At 35.3% G+C, this 14,912-nt stretch overlaps 1 protein-coding gene across 2 annotated transcripts in view; it reads left to right on the top strand.

Moving 5' to 3' along the window:
- Window positions 1–14,912, top strand: part of HEATR5A (HEAT repeat containing 5A) — a 159,325-nt gene that overhangs the window by 69,439 nt on the left and 74,974 nt on the right. For both annotated transcript variants that reach the window (XM_027870004.1, XM_027870003.1), the window contains exons 17-18: window positions 5,003–5,108; window positions 12,180–12,370. In XM_027870004.1, coding sequence (XP_027725805.1) covers window positions 5,003–5,108; window positions 12,180–12,370 — 297 coding nt within the window. The remainder of the gene's footprint in view (window positions 1–5,002; window positions 5,109–12,179; window positions 12,371–14,912) is intronic.

Raw genomic sequence — 14,912 nt, 5'->3', positions numbered from 1 at the left:
GCATGTTTGTATTAGGGAAGGAGCGGTAGACAGAGAGATTGAAAATGAGTGGAGATGACAGAAGGGGCAGTCTGTTGGAGGAGACAGGAGAGAATGGGATTGCTTGAACAAGTGGTGGGTTTGGCCTTGGTAAGGAGTAAGGCCACCTTGTCATTTGAAACAGGTGAACGTTGTTTTTTGTTGTTGTTGTTTTTTCTTTGTTCTTGAAGAGGACCATGACATCAGGAACATGATGCCATGACTTGCAAGTGAATTGGATTTAAGTGAGGGAGGGCTGTGGAAGGTTACCAACCTCACTTTCTCCTCCAGAGCCATCTGGGTCCAGTGGCCAGATATAGATCAGGACAACTGGAGATGGCCCTCAGTGAAGGAGATAATGGCAGAAAGCATTTGAATGATAAGAGATAAAGAAGAGGGAAGAACAGGGAATTCATGGAGAATAGCGTTAATTTTTTTGTGTAAACTACGAGGTAAAGTTCTCAGCTGAGAGAGGAGAAGAGGGAATCATGGGAGTTTTAGGGAGGGATGAAAAGGTTTGAAAGAGGTGCTGTGGAGAGAAATAATGAGTTGATAGGACAAGTTTAGAAGGATTGCTTAGCAACTATGAGGGCACAATTGAGGTTATATAACATAAATTTGTAGTGGACCCAGTCAGAATATTTGCATGATTTTCTATACCTTTGTTCAGCAACATGTGTGTGAGAATGAAGACAGTGAGTGATGGGAGTAATCTAAGACTGAGGCTTGGAAGGGCATAGTTGGAAAAATGAGAAGTGGCTTTGGTGTTCAAGAGAGGAAGATAATGTAGCATTGAATTGGTTCACCCGGGAGGTCAAAATGGGGAAAGGTGGAGAGTGTGGGTAGAGATAGGTCAATTGGAAAAAATATCCCTTCAGATAATTTTTTGACAAATAACATATATTATATGGGAAGTAGAAAGAAGAAATTACTTTCCCCTCATATTAGAATGTAAGCTTATTAAGGGGACAATCTGTTTCTTGTACCTAATATATACTGTCTGAAACATAGTATGCACATAATGTGTTTTCATTCATTCATTACCTAATTAGATTTTTTTCAAGGAGTTTCATGTAGAGCATTGATTGTTTTTCTAGGATATCCTCACAGGGAGCATAAGTAAAGGAAATTAGCATTTTCTACCAGTTTTTCTGGGTAAATGAATCTTTGATGTCTGATCACTGACTGCTTATTACATTTGTACTCAACCCAAATAAATTCATTTTAGGTTGCTACTTTTTCCCTCAAAAAGTTCCATTTGTGATAGACATTGACATAATTTTATAATTATAGTACTTATCCATGGCCTGACTGATTGCTGAGAATCTGTTGTTTTCCCATTTATCTCAAAATCCAAATTTATTTTTAAGATTTCTAAGTACTGCCGGCAGCATGCCTATTGTCTGTATGAACTGAAGGAAAGTCACTATGGGTTTCTGATGAAGAACAAAAGATACTAGTTCGAAACTATACTATGATAAAAAATATAAAATAAATGAAGATGTTTTTATCCTATAATAAAAATAGACATAGCTTTTCCATCCTTTCAAAAGATATCATTTTAAATATCTATCTATACATTAGACAACTTAGAGTAGAAATTAGTTGCTCAAGGTAGGAGCATTTGTGAAGATAGCTGTTTCTTAAATAGTGTATATTCTAATCTTATATGAAGTTGATTCTACTGACCCACTGTCCAGGTGTCATGTACTTTATTTTTTCTCATCTCTTTGAGAAGAGATGTGTTCCATGCTAATCTGTTGACACCATCTTACCCAGTCACAAAGATACATATAACACATGCTCAGCACCTCTCTGGAAATGATGATGCCATCTATTGGCTGTTAAATAGGTAAAGCTAGCTGATCTTCTTCTCATTAGTATCATACTTTTATCAACTCGACGAACTCCTAAAAGATAGCATTTTTTAATAGAAAAGTCATATTGTGACTCAAGATTAAGAATACTTGCAAATCTTTCAGATGTGCCTACTTTGTAGCTGGCAGTGAGGATAAAAATAGCATAATCCCTGCCCTAAAGAAGCTTCTAGTTTAATAGGAGGACTAAACTTGTACATAAATAAGCATGATATAATATATAATATGATAAAGACAAAAAGAGAAACCTGCACAAAATAGTCCAGACAAAGTGAAGAATTAGGAGGCAGAGATCATTTTCATGAGATTAATCAAGGGTGCTAATCAAGGATGAAGTAGCACTTGACCTAGGCATTGAAAGAAGAGAAGGGGGTTACAAGAGGTGAAGAGTGCATTCTGTGGGTGCCGAATGTGAGAATGCAAAAAAGATTCTGAAAGGCAGGACAAGATTAAGAAATGTCTAACAGTACAATTTAATTGGTGCACGCGCACGTGTGTGTGTGTGTGTGTGTAGTTTGATGATAAGAAGTATGGTAAAGTAGGGCATGTGTAAAATACTTGGAAATAAGAGTGAAAATGTTAAGAAATTTAGCTTGAAAGGAAGATATAGGAGGGTTCAAATGGCTAAGGAGTTTGTATTTTATCCTGTGGGTAATGGAAAACCAGTAAAGTTTTTTGAACAAGGAACTGACATGATCAAATTTGTTCATTAGGATTTTTTAGCAGCTCTTTTAAGGATGGATTTAAGAGGGGAGAGAGACTGTATGCAGGAAGATTAATTAGTAACCTATTGTAATCTAGCCAGTAGTAGAGTTCTTAATTGTATAGTGTGACCTTAGGAGTGAAGAATTATAGAGGTAGAATTGACAGCACTTAACAACTAATTGGATGTAGGTAAGGGAATTGGAGAGAAGAGTCAAAAATGGTATTGAAGTTTTTCAATCTGAGTGAGCACATAGTGGTACTATGAACAAAAATAGAGAATCTGGGGAAAAGTATGTTTTGAGGAAAAGATAATGAGATCAGCTTTGGACATGTTGATTTTGAAATTCTGGCGTATTCAAATAAAGATGTCATCAGGAAGTTAGAAATGAGGGACTGGGACTCAGTAGAGAGATTAAAGTAGAATTGTATAGATTTCAGAGCCATCTGCGTGGAGGTGATAATTGAAACCATGAAACTAAATAAAATTGACAGGGAAATGGGTAAAATTGCAAAGGGAAACAGTATAGAAATGAAAGTGCCAAGGATATAGCCTTAGCATACACCTATACTGGGAACGGAGAGAAAGGAAAGAGGGGGAAAAATATGAGGCAACAAAAGAGACCCAAAAAGAATGATTAGTTAAGAGAACCAGAGGAAATCAGTGTCTTGGAATACAGTGAAGGAGAAAGTAGTAAAAAGCTCATGTAGTAAGTAGTAATTTTAAATTTTTCGTAAAGGTCAAGGAGGAGGAAGATTGAGAAGAGAGACAGATGGATTTGACAATTAAGATGTTGGCAGTATGTGTAGAGTGGTGAGAGCAGAAGCCAAAAGCAAGAGGGTTTGTTGTGAGTGAGTAGTAAAGCAGTAGATGAGGTGAGTCTAGAACACTATTTCTAGAATTTTAGAAGGACAGAGAGAATAGATGTCTGATAACCACTTGAGGAGACAGTATCAGAGTCATGGCACTTTAACTTCTACCTCTTGACTACTGAAGAGTAGAAAGTGGATATGACCCAGAATTGAGAATTAGCAAGGCAGGAACAGTAGAGGGACTGAAGGAGGAGGGGTAGGAGGAATTAGCCAGGGGAATGGAATTCATCATTCTTGTTGAAAACTACTGATTGTAAAATCAACTCTGAAAGGAGAGAAGTAAAGTCAGTGAAGAGGTAAATGAAAGAATAGGGAGGTTTTAAAGAACTAGAGGTCATGATGAGAATGAAGAGCAGGTTTAGAAGGAATTGTAGAAGGAGAGATGTTTGAATAGGAGTTTATAATCAGAGAAGGACATTTCAGGGTTTAGGATTTTAGAGGTAAAATAACTTAAGATACTCTCAGTATAGGTATATGTTTCGGTAACTGAGGAGATGAAGGTTCCTACGAGTAACCTGTTTTAGAAGAATCATCAGTGTGAGTGTTGAAATCATTGGAAGTGATGGCAAGAGATTGGAGTGGAGAGAGAATGTAACCCAGACACTGAAGTCATGAGAGAAATGAGAGACTCTCCTGGAGATATTAGATAATCATGAACATAGTCATGGAAAATGATATAATTGAATGAAATGAACATCCAAGGAATTGAGGTTGTTGAATGATGCTTATAAATAAGTGGTCTGAATGTGCCGGAGGGAGCACGTAGAATAATTTTGTTGTAGAATGTTGAAACTTTTAAGAAAAAATCATCCATGTGATATAGCCTTTTGGGTAGATAAGAAAGATGCACCATCCCTACTTATTAAACGTTCTCATTTTCTCCTATTTATAATTTACTCTAAAAAGATAGTGTAGCACAGTGTGGAGTGTAGAGTTTGGAGTACCTGAATTCAGTTTTGCTTCTGACATTAGCTGTATGACATTGAGCAAATCACTTAATCTCTCTCAACCTTGGGCAACCCTTAAAGTCTGTTACTGTTACAGATGATGTTGTTGTTTAGTCATTTCGGTCGTATCTGACTTTTCATGACTCCATTTGCGGTTTACTTAGCCAAGTAAAAAGATGAGGAAACTGAGTCAAACCAGGTTAAATGACTTGCTCAAAATTACACAGCTGTTAAGTATCTGAGTCCACATTTGAAGTCAGGAAGGTGAGTCTTCCTGCCTCCAGGCCCAAAATTCTATCAACTGCTCCAACTCACCATTACAGATGAGTGGCAATTTATTCGCATTGGTAGAAGGAATTTCCAAACACAAAAAAACCCATGTCCTTGATGTATTATTTAATCGAATCAGGTTCCTTTCCTATAAAATTTTAAGTTTTTAATCATCAATTGTATAAATTTTAGTACCCTTTACAAGATAATTTAAATAACAAATTACTATAAACACATCAGGGGAAGTCCTTCCGACTTTTTTAAAATATTTTTTATCTATATCTGCTTTTTAACATTTTTGCTTTTTATTTTAAGGCTGTTGGTATTGGAACAACTTTTGGACAGTATAAAACACACAAAAGCATCTCGTCAGCAAGTAGTACAATTACATGTTATGTCAGCATTTTCTAATTTTTTGAAGGTAAGCCTTATATTTTATAAATAAACATTTGCTTGTGTGTTCTTTTAATGAAAAAAAATGACAGTAGTTTCATTAACCTCCTGAGTAAATTGTTTCAAAAGCTGAACTTCCTTTCCTATAATTGTGTACAATCTAGTTTTAAGAAAAAAAAAATTCAGTTTTTCCATGTCACTGACATTCAGACCTCACACCTATAACTTTGTCTCATTATTTCCATACCTTAACTACATAATCTAAGTAACCCTGAAAATTTTGTGTACTGCACATTTTGTATAAAAGAAATCAATTTGACTTATAATTTAGCTGCTCTCTCAGACAAAGTAAAGCATTAAATGAATGTGTATAGCATAGAAATCTTATAATATTCATTGCCTTAGTTTCTCTTTTTATACTATCAGCAGACTTTTATTGAGTACTTACTAGTCACAGGACACTGTACAAGTGATATATTTTAAATGTCCATGAAATTTACATTATGCATAGAATTTTGGCAGTGTTATGAACATAAGATATTTCTCAAAACCCTCTTAAGAGTTTAGGTTGTTAATGTTGTCTGATATAAATTCACCAAATCTTCACAAGAGATCTGGAGTTAAATTACTAGTATAAACCATCTAGTTTAATCAACAATAACTATTATTTAAGAAAAGATTGATGGCATTTGTAATTTTTTTATTATGCTTACTTCCTGTTGATCCTAATTAAACTATATGGTACATAATAAGGGGTTGGGGGGGGTTAACCATGGTCTAAAGATCTGCTTTTTATGGGCTTGACATTAAAATATATTACTATAAATTCTTACATGAAACTAAATGAGTTTTAAATTTGTCAAATTGTCATTGGACATGGATCAAAATTAGGGCTTTCACAGTTGAACGTTTCTGTTTAATGTATGTTTGCCTTGTTTACATCAGGTACTATAACTGAGGAGAAGTCCACTCTTAGCTAAAGGACAGTCAATAGTAATAGCAATTTGTCCTACTATGTATGTATGTATGGTATATTTAAATAATATGTATATCATACTTTAAGATTATAGCATAAAATAGTGTTTAAAATGTCTGCTTAATTTGTCTGTAAATACAGATTTAAAGCAACCTAGAATAAATGCAGGCTAATTGATTTTCATGCCAATCTACTTCTGGAGTCATTTAGGAAAATTCAGCAATCTTGCTAACATTTATGAAAAATCTAACGTCATAATAACAACAACAACTAACATTTCTGTAACATTTACTATGTACCAGGCACTGTACTGAGTGATTTACATACATAATTTCATTACATTCATTATTTCATAAATATGTATTTCATATGTATATTCGTATGAAATACTCTGAAAGAAATATAAAACACAGGATCCGACATTAAGGGGTAGACATCCAAGGAAGTAGGGATGCAACAGGGAGTATGGCAGAAAATATAACATAAGTTAAGGAGTGATCCCCATCATTCACAAAGGAGGGTTCCAGATAAAGTGAACCAGAATGTTTAAGAAGAAAAAGTTTTCACCTGGGGTCAGGGAAAACTACACAAAGATGGTACATGATTTGAGCTTCAAAGGAGCATAAAGATTCTTGAAGGCAAAGATGAGGAGAGAGTACATAGTAGGTAGGCATGGAGGAGTAATCACTAATCTTTATATAGCTCTATAAGATTTAAGTGCCATACATACATTATTTTAATTGATCCTCAAATAACCTTGTCATCACAATAACCTTGCTACTATTATCCTCATCTTATAGGTATAGAAACTGAGCCTTAGAGAGGTTAAACTATACAGCTATTAAATATCTGAGGCAAGATTTTAATTCACATTTTCTAAGGCCAGCATTCTTTCCACTATACCACCCTGCTGTACCAGTTTGTACATGTGCCCAGAGATAGAAGGTGGCATGTTGAGTTAAGGTTAACACCTACTGATCCAATTTTCCTGAAATGTGGTTTGTAAAGGAGAATAACTTGAAGTAAAGTTGAAAAGGTACTTTGGAAACAAATCATAGCCTTAAATGCCAGACTAATCATACATACAATCAATAGTACTTCATCTCTCTAAGACCCCAACTACCACCCCAACTCATCTCTCTTCTAACATATACTCTAGTTTCCTGTTTTATTGAGAAAGCTGGGACCGTTGTGATCTTACTTTCCATGTATACCAAGCACTGCTAAGTGCCAGAGATACAGAAACAGAAGTGAAATAGTCCTTCAAGGAATCTGCAGTTTTGCTAGGAGAGATAGAGCATACGTAGAGGCAATACAATGTTGCTGGGTGGGGCAAGGAGATGCAACTGGAGGATCATTTAAGTCCTCATGTATAAAGGATCCTTAAGTTGAGTCTTGAGGGAAGCAGTCACTGGGGACAGCTAGTAAGAAGGCACAGAAATAGGAGATGGCATATTGTGTGAAAAACAATTTGAAGGCTAGCCTAGCTATAATTCAGTTTTCGTATTGTAAATTCCAAGTATCAGGAAAACATCCAAGTGTAGGTGACCATCAAGTAATCTGTGTAATAGCCAGCTGTATGGATTTCTGTGTCATCTGCAAAGAATGTTTGGGAGAGAATGAGGTCACCAAAGAAGAGAATATAAAGATAGAAGGCCCAGAAGAGAACCATAAGAAACACCCATTTTTAGAAAGTGAGAGAAGGATAATTGAACAACAAAAGAACTTAAGTCATCAGGCAGGTAGGAGTGAAACCAAGAGAGAATGGTGTTCATGGAAGTCAAGGGAAGAAAGAATATGTAGAAGATGAAGGTGTCAGCAGTATGAAAAGCTACTGAAAATTAAAGGAAGGTAAGAACTGAGAAAAAGCCGTCAGAGATCATTGGCAACCCAGTCAGGTGGTAGAGTTGGAAGCTAGACCACAAGGAGGTGAGGAGCAGATGGGTGGTAAGGAAGTCCAAGTAACAAGCATAGACTATTCTTCTAGGGACTTTAGCAGGGAAAAAGAACAATTTGTAGCAATTTAGTTATTGCTTAAAGGATAGGGGAGACCTAACTATGTTTGTAGTTAAGGAGTCAGTAGATAGGAAGAGATTGAAGATCAAAGTGAAAGGGAATGATTGATGATGCAAGCTGCTGAAAGAGGCAGGAAGGGATGAGATTGAGGAGTAGCAGTTAGCTTTGGAGGAAAGATGAGCGCAACTTTATTTTCTAACAATGGAAAAAGGAGAATGGACTCGGTTTTCTCCATAAAAAAGGAGAAAAGATTTTAAGCTAGGAGAGAGGTGAATTAGGGTAGTTCTGGGAATTTGAGAGATGAGAACATTTGAAACAACTACTTGTAGGGATTGTGAGAAATAAAATAATTGTCTTACATCAGTGAGTGATCATTTAAAAGAAAGAAATGGAAAATCACTTTAGTATCCGTGCCAAGAAAACCACAAATGGGGTCACGAAGAGTCAGACATAACTAAAACAACTGAACAATAACAAAAGTATGAATTTGTTGTGAGCTGAGGCAGCACAATTTTTTACCTTCCTCCAAGTATTCAGCATCTTAAAAGAAATATTAAGGTGACTGAGGTTTGAGATTAATGAGGCCATGAACAGCAGAAGTACAAAGGGGCAAAGGATTCCAGGGTAAATCTCACTGAAATCATTAGACATAGAAATGAAGGGAAAAAAGACCCATAAACAGAGACGGTGATTGAGTGAAAGAACAAAGAATGATGGAAAGACTGGAAGATAAAGAACAGTCTTTGGAATGAGTCAGGCAGTAGAAGAAGAACAGAAGATTTTTATCAGAAAAGGGAATATCTGAGTTCAAGATCTCAGTTTTTAAGTAATGGTAAGGTCAGCATTCTGTGAATATCTGAGATAGGATGGAGATGGATATCATGGGAATTGAAGAAATTGAGACCAAGATTTTTAAAAAGTCATGAACTTTAATGCTGAAGATTGAAACATAATTTTTTTAAAAAATATGGCCAGTGTGGGAATTTGTTGACTATACATATTGGTTAACACAGCTTTCTGTCGTGGGGAGGGGGGGCCCAGGAAGGATTTTAGTTAATTAAAAAAAAATAAAACTTAATTTTAAAAAAAGACTTAAAGGAACAATTTATATATTGGGTACAGAACAATCTTTGTGCATTTTCCCAACAAAAGCTTACACATAGCAGGTGTTCAATAAATGTTTATTGATTGATCATGTGACCTCAGGAAAGAATTGGCTTTAACATTGCAGTTACTAAAAATGAAGGAAATGGTTGAGAGAGAACAGGAGTCAAGTATTGAATGAATGCACTGATTATTAAGGAAAAGTAACTCTGAGTTGAGTTGGTGATAGCAACAAGTATCTGAATAAGACAATATAAGTGAATGAAATAAATAGGTACCACAGAAAGAGTACTGGCTTTGGAGTCACAGGACCTGAGTTCAAATCCTACCTATTTGACTTACTACCCTATAACCTTGGGCAGGTCATTCTCTGGCCCTGTTTCTTCATCTGTAAAATGAGATGTGGGACTAGAAGGCTTCTAAATCCCAATTCTGGCCCTAAATCTGGTCCTATGAATATAAAAGGAGAATAACTTGTTTGGTGATGGTGACAAAAAGAAGGTCTAGAAAGTGGCAGTAGAGACTTCTTCCTGGATTTGTTCTTCAGGGCCATGAGAGAAAAAATACCACTGGAGATGACAAAGGATGAGCTATCTTCAAGAAAGACAGGAAAGTCCAAATTCAGATAGTGCCTCTTGTACTTTAAAACTAATTTAATGGTTTTATTATGATGTTAGGTAATTTCCTACCTCTAATCACTAATTTTTGAACCTTGGGAATGTATACATAGGTATTATTAGATAGTAGCCAAAAAAGTCATCTTAAAGACCACATAGTACCCATATTACAGTGCTTCAGGAGTCTGTCATTGATCACTGTGAGTACTCCTTTTACCATCCAGATTATACTCCTTTAATACTTTAATGAATTTTATTGGGGAGTTGCTGTGATTGGTGATAAGCCTTTCCAAACTTAGTAGGCTGGTCATGAGACAACAGATGAATTAGAATCTATCACTAGACCTTGTACTCAAAGCCTTTCCATCTTGAATAGGACCTCCCAGAGCTAAGCTTCACTGGCATAGCCTAGGTCACCTCCATGTCATAATAAGTCATTGATTAGTCTTATTATTAGTCCTCATATTATACCTCTAAAATTAATTCTTTCCTAGGGACTATATTTTTAATATAGAACATTTATATTTCTGTTCCATTTGATACTTAAGCTGTTAAGACATACTACAAACATTCACCTGTTTAAAAGCAAAACAAATTTGTGTGCACTAGGGCCTGGAAAAAAGCCTGACAGGAAATCCCAAATTATTAATAATAATGTATAGCATTTATATAACACATTAAAGTTTCAAGTGCTCTACATGTATTTCTTATTTGAACCTGTCAATAAGTTTGTGAGGTAAGTACTATTATTCCCATTTTACAGATAACGAAACTGAACCTCAGATACTTAAGTGATTTGTTTGCTCATGGTCACAGGTAGTTAGTGATAGAGATAAGATTTAACTCAGGTCTTCCTGATTTCTAAATCTAAAACTATTTGCTGTATTACATTCAGGGTAGCTGAGAGTACTCTTTATTAACTTCAAATGATGTTCTGGTGAAACCTGTGTACCCCTTTTCAGGATAATGTTTTTCAGGATAATAAATAAAATGCATAGGATTACAAAGGAAGCCACTTTTGAAATAGTTAATCAGTTTTTTAAAAATTCCTGAAACTGAGATGAATAACCCCTCCGTTATAATTCTAATGTTCTGTGATTGTAATGCAGAAGTCACAATGACTGCTTTATTCACCTCTGCTTCACAGAGGCCTTCTCTGTCATAGATCAAAACCACCTTTTACACTGAAGCCTTTCCTGATCCTATGAATTACTAATACTCTTCTCAAACTGAGTTTACAATGCTGATAAATTAAAACATAATTCTTAAATGTTTACTGTGTGTCTATTTGATGTGCAAAGAAAACAATGACAAAATATGTTCCTTGAGCAAAAAGTCATTTCTCCTTGAACTCTCAGAGCCTTTTGTACTTTTTATGCCCTTATCATTCTCTACTTTGTCTAATATTTTTGTGTTTTATTTCCACATCTGGATTGGAGGCTCCTTGAAGATAAGAGTTGTCTTTTTCTTTATATTTTTCTTAGCTGCATAGTACCTTGTATATATGCAATATGCTCAATAAATATTTAGCATGAATCAGTGGATTTTGGCATGAAAGATTATAGGTATAGCCTTATGTAATAGGAAAAGGGACCACATGGTTTCTGTTGGAATTGATTTTGACCTTTGTTCTCTGAAGTAATCTCTTTATGCACCGTTTATGAAAGAAAAAAGAGAAAAATCTGAAAATCACATAAAAAGCATTTAGTGTGACAGTAATTTTTCCTTGATGTCTCAATCTGTGACCTTATCAATTTGAGTATAACCTCCAAAAATGTAGATCTCCCCTCTTCCATGTCTAGCCATCCTGTGTAAATTTTATCCATATCATCTGGTAAATATATCTCTAAATCATAGTGTATGACTGAATAACAGTAGATCTCATAGACTATTCATTGATTTTTTTCCTCACTATGAATACATTTCCATCCCATGTTTTTGCCTATCATGTGTTTCTTTGACATCTTCTTTGCTGCTTTTCCTGCACAATACCTCATTTTTAATGCGCTTCAGCCTGCTTACAACCACTTTTATACCTCTTCATTGAACTAATGTTTAAAAGTACAATAAACTAATAAGCACTTAAAAATGATTTTTCATTCTAACTTAAACTCTCTTAGTGAGCATATGCACATTTGTAATAGTTATTCATAACGAATATGGCAATTGAGAAAGTTTTTTGCCATACAGTGCTTATAGAATATGTTAATTATATCCAGTATATTTTTAGTGTTAAGTATAAATTTTCTATATTCTCATTCTTTGAAAATATAAAATCCAACTGTGGTATATATGGCAATTCTTTAATAACAAGAATACCTGTTTCTAGCCCTGCCAAGTAATAGTTTGTTATAGTTGCTAATATGGATACTTGTTTGTATTTCAGTATGTGGCCAGCTCCAAAGGAAATTTAGGCTCAGAAGAAATTAGAAAGCCTGCACTAACATTACTGATGGGAGCCTTGGAAAGTACCAATCCCTTAATGCGATGTGCTGCTGCAGAGGGTTTGGCTAGATTGGCCCAAGTGATTGGTGATAGCTCCTTTACCGCTGGATTAGCCCAGGTTAGCTTTGACAAGTAAGTGGAATTGATGTTTAGTAACTTTGTATTTGAATGTTTTCATCAAAAGTTGCACAAAGCTATCAGGTTTGTTAGTGATGTCACAGTCCTACTAGTCAGTTTGAAGAAGTTCCTACTTTGTGGACCTTTTAGGAGGTAAAAGAAGAAAGAAAACACAATAGTCCAATATAGAAGGAAAAAAAACACTCTCATTTCACTGCTTTTAGAAAAGAATTATAAATTCTAGGTCTTTTTGTGAGCTTCTTTTGTTTTAATGAGAGATACCATGCTCAGGCATAAAATCTCAGACTGAGATGGAATCTCAGAACTTATCAAGTCCTGCTGGTTCCCAGCAAGTGATTATATCTGGCCCAGAGATGTCAAATTCAAATCAAAATGGATCCCTGCTGGCCTCATATTGACTTAGAAAACCACAGATTAACATCACCTTTGTTACATTTTTATTTTGTTAAACATTTCCCAATTACATTTTAATCCAGTAATTTTGACATCTCAGGTCTAACCTGTGCTTGAAGAAGAAAATGGCTAGTTTTGAACAGTTCTAACTGGAATTTTTTCCTTATCACTTAAAAATCTGTATCTGCAACTTCCACTGATTGCTCCAGGTTCTATCCTTTAGGGCCAAACATAATGAGACTCATCATTCTTTTACATGATATTCCTCTAAGTACCCAAAGAGAACCATCATTCTTCTCCTGTGTCCTCCTGTTTCCCCCGACTCACACCCTGTGCTAAATATACACAGTCCCTTAAATTGATCTTTGGGATAATTTTGAGACTCCCTCTCCCACTATCCTGGTCACCTCAGGACATGTTCCAGATTGCCTGTGGCATCCAGAACTAAATAGAATACTATAGGTGTATGAGAACAGAGTATACGGCAGAACTGTAACCTTACTTATCATGAACATTATACTTCTTTTTATGTAGCCTATCGCACTAAATTTTGGCCACCATGTCATGCAGCACACTGAAACTCCTATTTTGTTCTATGCCACATTATTCTAGTCAGTTAGCATGTTTTTGAATCTCAGTGTGTGTTTGTTTTTCATTTAATATGTTAGTTCTCCTTTGCAGGGTTTTATCACTTAGAAATTTTGATAGGCATAATGTCTGTTTTTATCCATGTCATTAATAAAAATACTGAATAAGAAAGAAACCCTTATTGTATTACAAGAGATTTCTTTCTAGGTTTTATCTATTAGACATTTATTTATCTATTAGTTGTCATTCTTTGGGTTCTCATTGACCAAGCTCCAGATCCACCTGAAATATACTGTCATCCAGCCCACAGCCTTTGTTATCTTATTTACAAGGAAGTGTGAATAATTTTGTCATATATCTTGCTCAAATCCAGGTGGAATATATCTATACCATTTCTTTAATATGCCTGTATGTTAACCTTTCAGAAAAAGTAACTAAGTTAATCAGAAATGACCTGTTTTAAATGAACCTGTATTCATAGTAATCACTATTTCCATTTCAAAATACTCACAAATTACTTTTAATAATGTCACCATCAATACAAGAAGTATAACTGAATCTGTGAAATATATATTGCCATTGGATAAGAGATTTTTATTGTGTAAAGCTGAAGTAAAAAGGTAGCAGCAATGATACACTCGAAAAAACAGCAAGTAGGTACAGAGTGAGGACCAGATCACGTAACTTTGGGAGCACTGAAAGCTTGCAGGTCCCTAACCTGAACTGTGAAAGCAATAAAAGGATATAAGAGGACAGAAGTTCAAGCCAGACACTCCCCTTCCAAAGTATACAGAGTCTATCACTAACATAAAGTCCAGAGCTAAGAATCAGGCTGTAAAGAATGAACAAAAAATCTCACGATAAATAGCTATTATGGCAGCAGAAGAGTTCAAAACACAAGCCCAGAAGAAGACAAAGATTCAAAAACAACTTTTAGCAAAGTCTCTGAGAAGAATGCAGCTTAGACACAAAGCCAGCAAGAATTTCTAGAAGAGTTAAACCAAGCATTTAAAAAGGAGCTAAATAAGGGGCAGCTAGGTGGCGTAGTGATACAGCACTGGCCCTGAAGTCAGGAGGACCTGAGTTCAAATCTGGCCTCAGACCAAACACTTGACACTTCCGAGCTGTGTGACCTTGGGCAAGTCACTTAAGCCCAATTACCCTTAAAAAAAAAAAGGAGCTAAATAGATTTTAAAAACCTAAAGAATTTTAGAGGAAAAATTGGGAAAAGAAACAGAAGCAACAGAATGAAGATATGAAAAGAGAATTAATAGATTGGAAAAGCAGGTAAAAAAAAAACCCTTAATGAAGAAAAACTTCTTGAAAATTAGAATTGACCAAATAAAAGCTAAATGACTCAATGAGACATCATGAAGTAATAAAAATCAAAAGACTGAAAAAAAATAGAAGAAAATATGAAATATCTCATAGGAAAAACAGTTGACCTAGAAAAATATCAAGGAGAAATCATTTAAGAATTTCTGGACTACCTGAAAGCCATGAATTCTCACACACACACACACACACACACACACACACACACACACACACACAC

Source organism: Vombatus ursinus, unplaced genomic scaffold, assembly GCF_900497805.2.
Source record: "Vombatus ursinus unplaced genomic scaffold, bare-nosed wombat genome assembly UNPS02014794.1, whole genome shotgun sequence".
Lineage (NCBI taxonomy): Eukaryota > Metazoa > Chordata > Mammalia > Diprotodontia > Vombatidae > Vombatus > Vombatus ursinus.
Note: the sequence above shows the minus strand (reverse complement) of the source record. Positions and strands in the feature narration are given on the sequence as shown.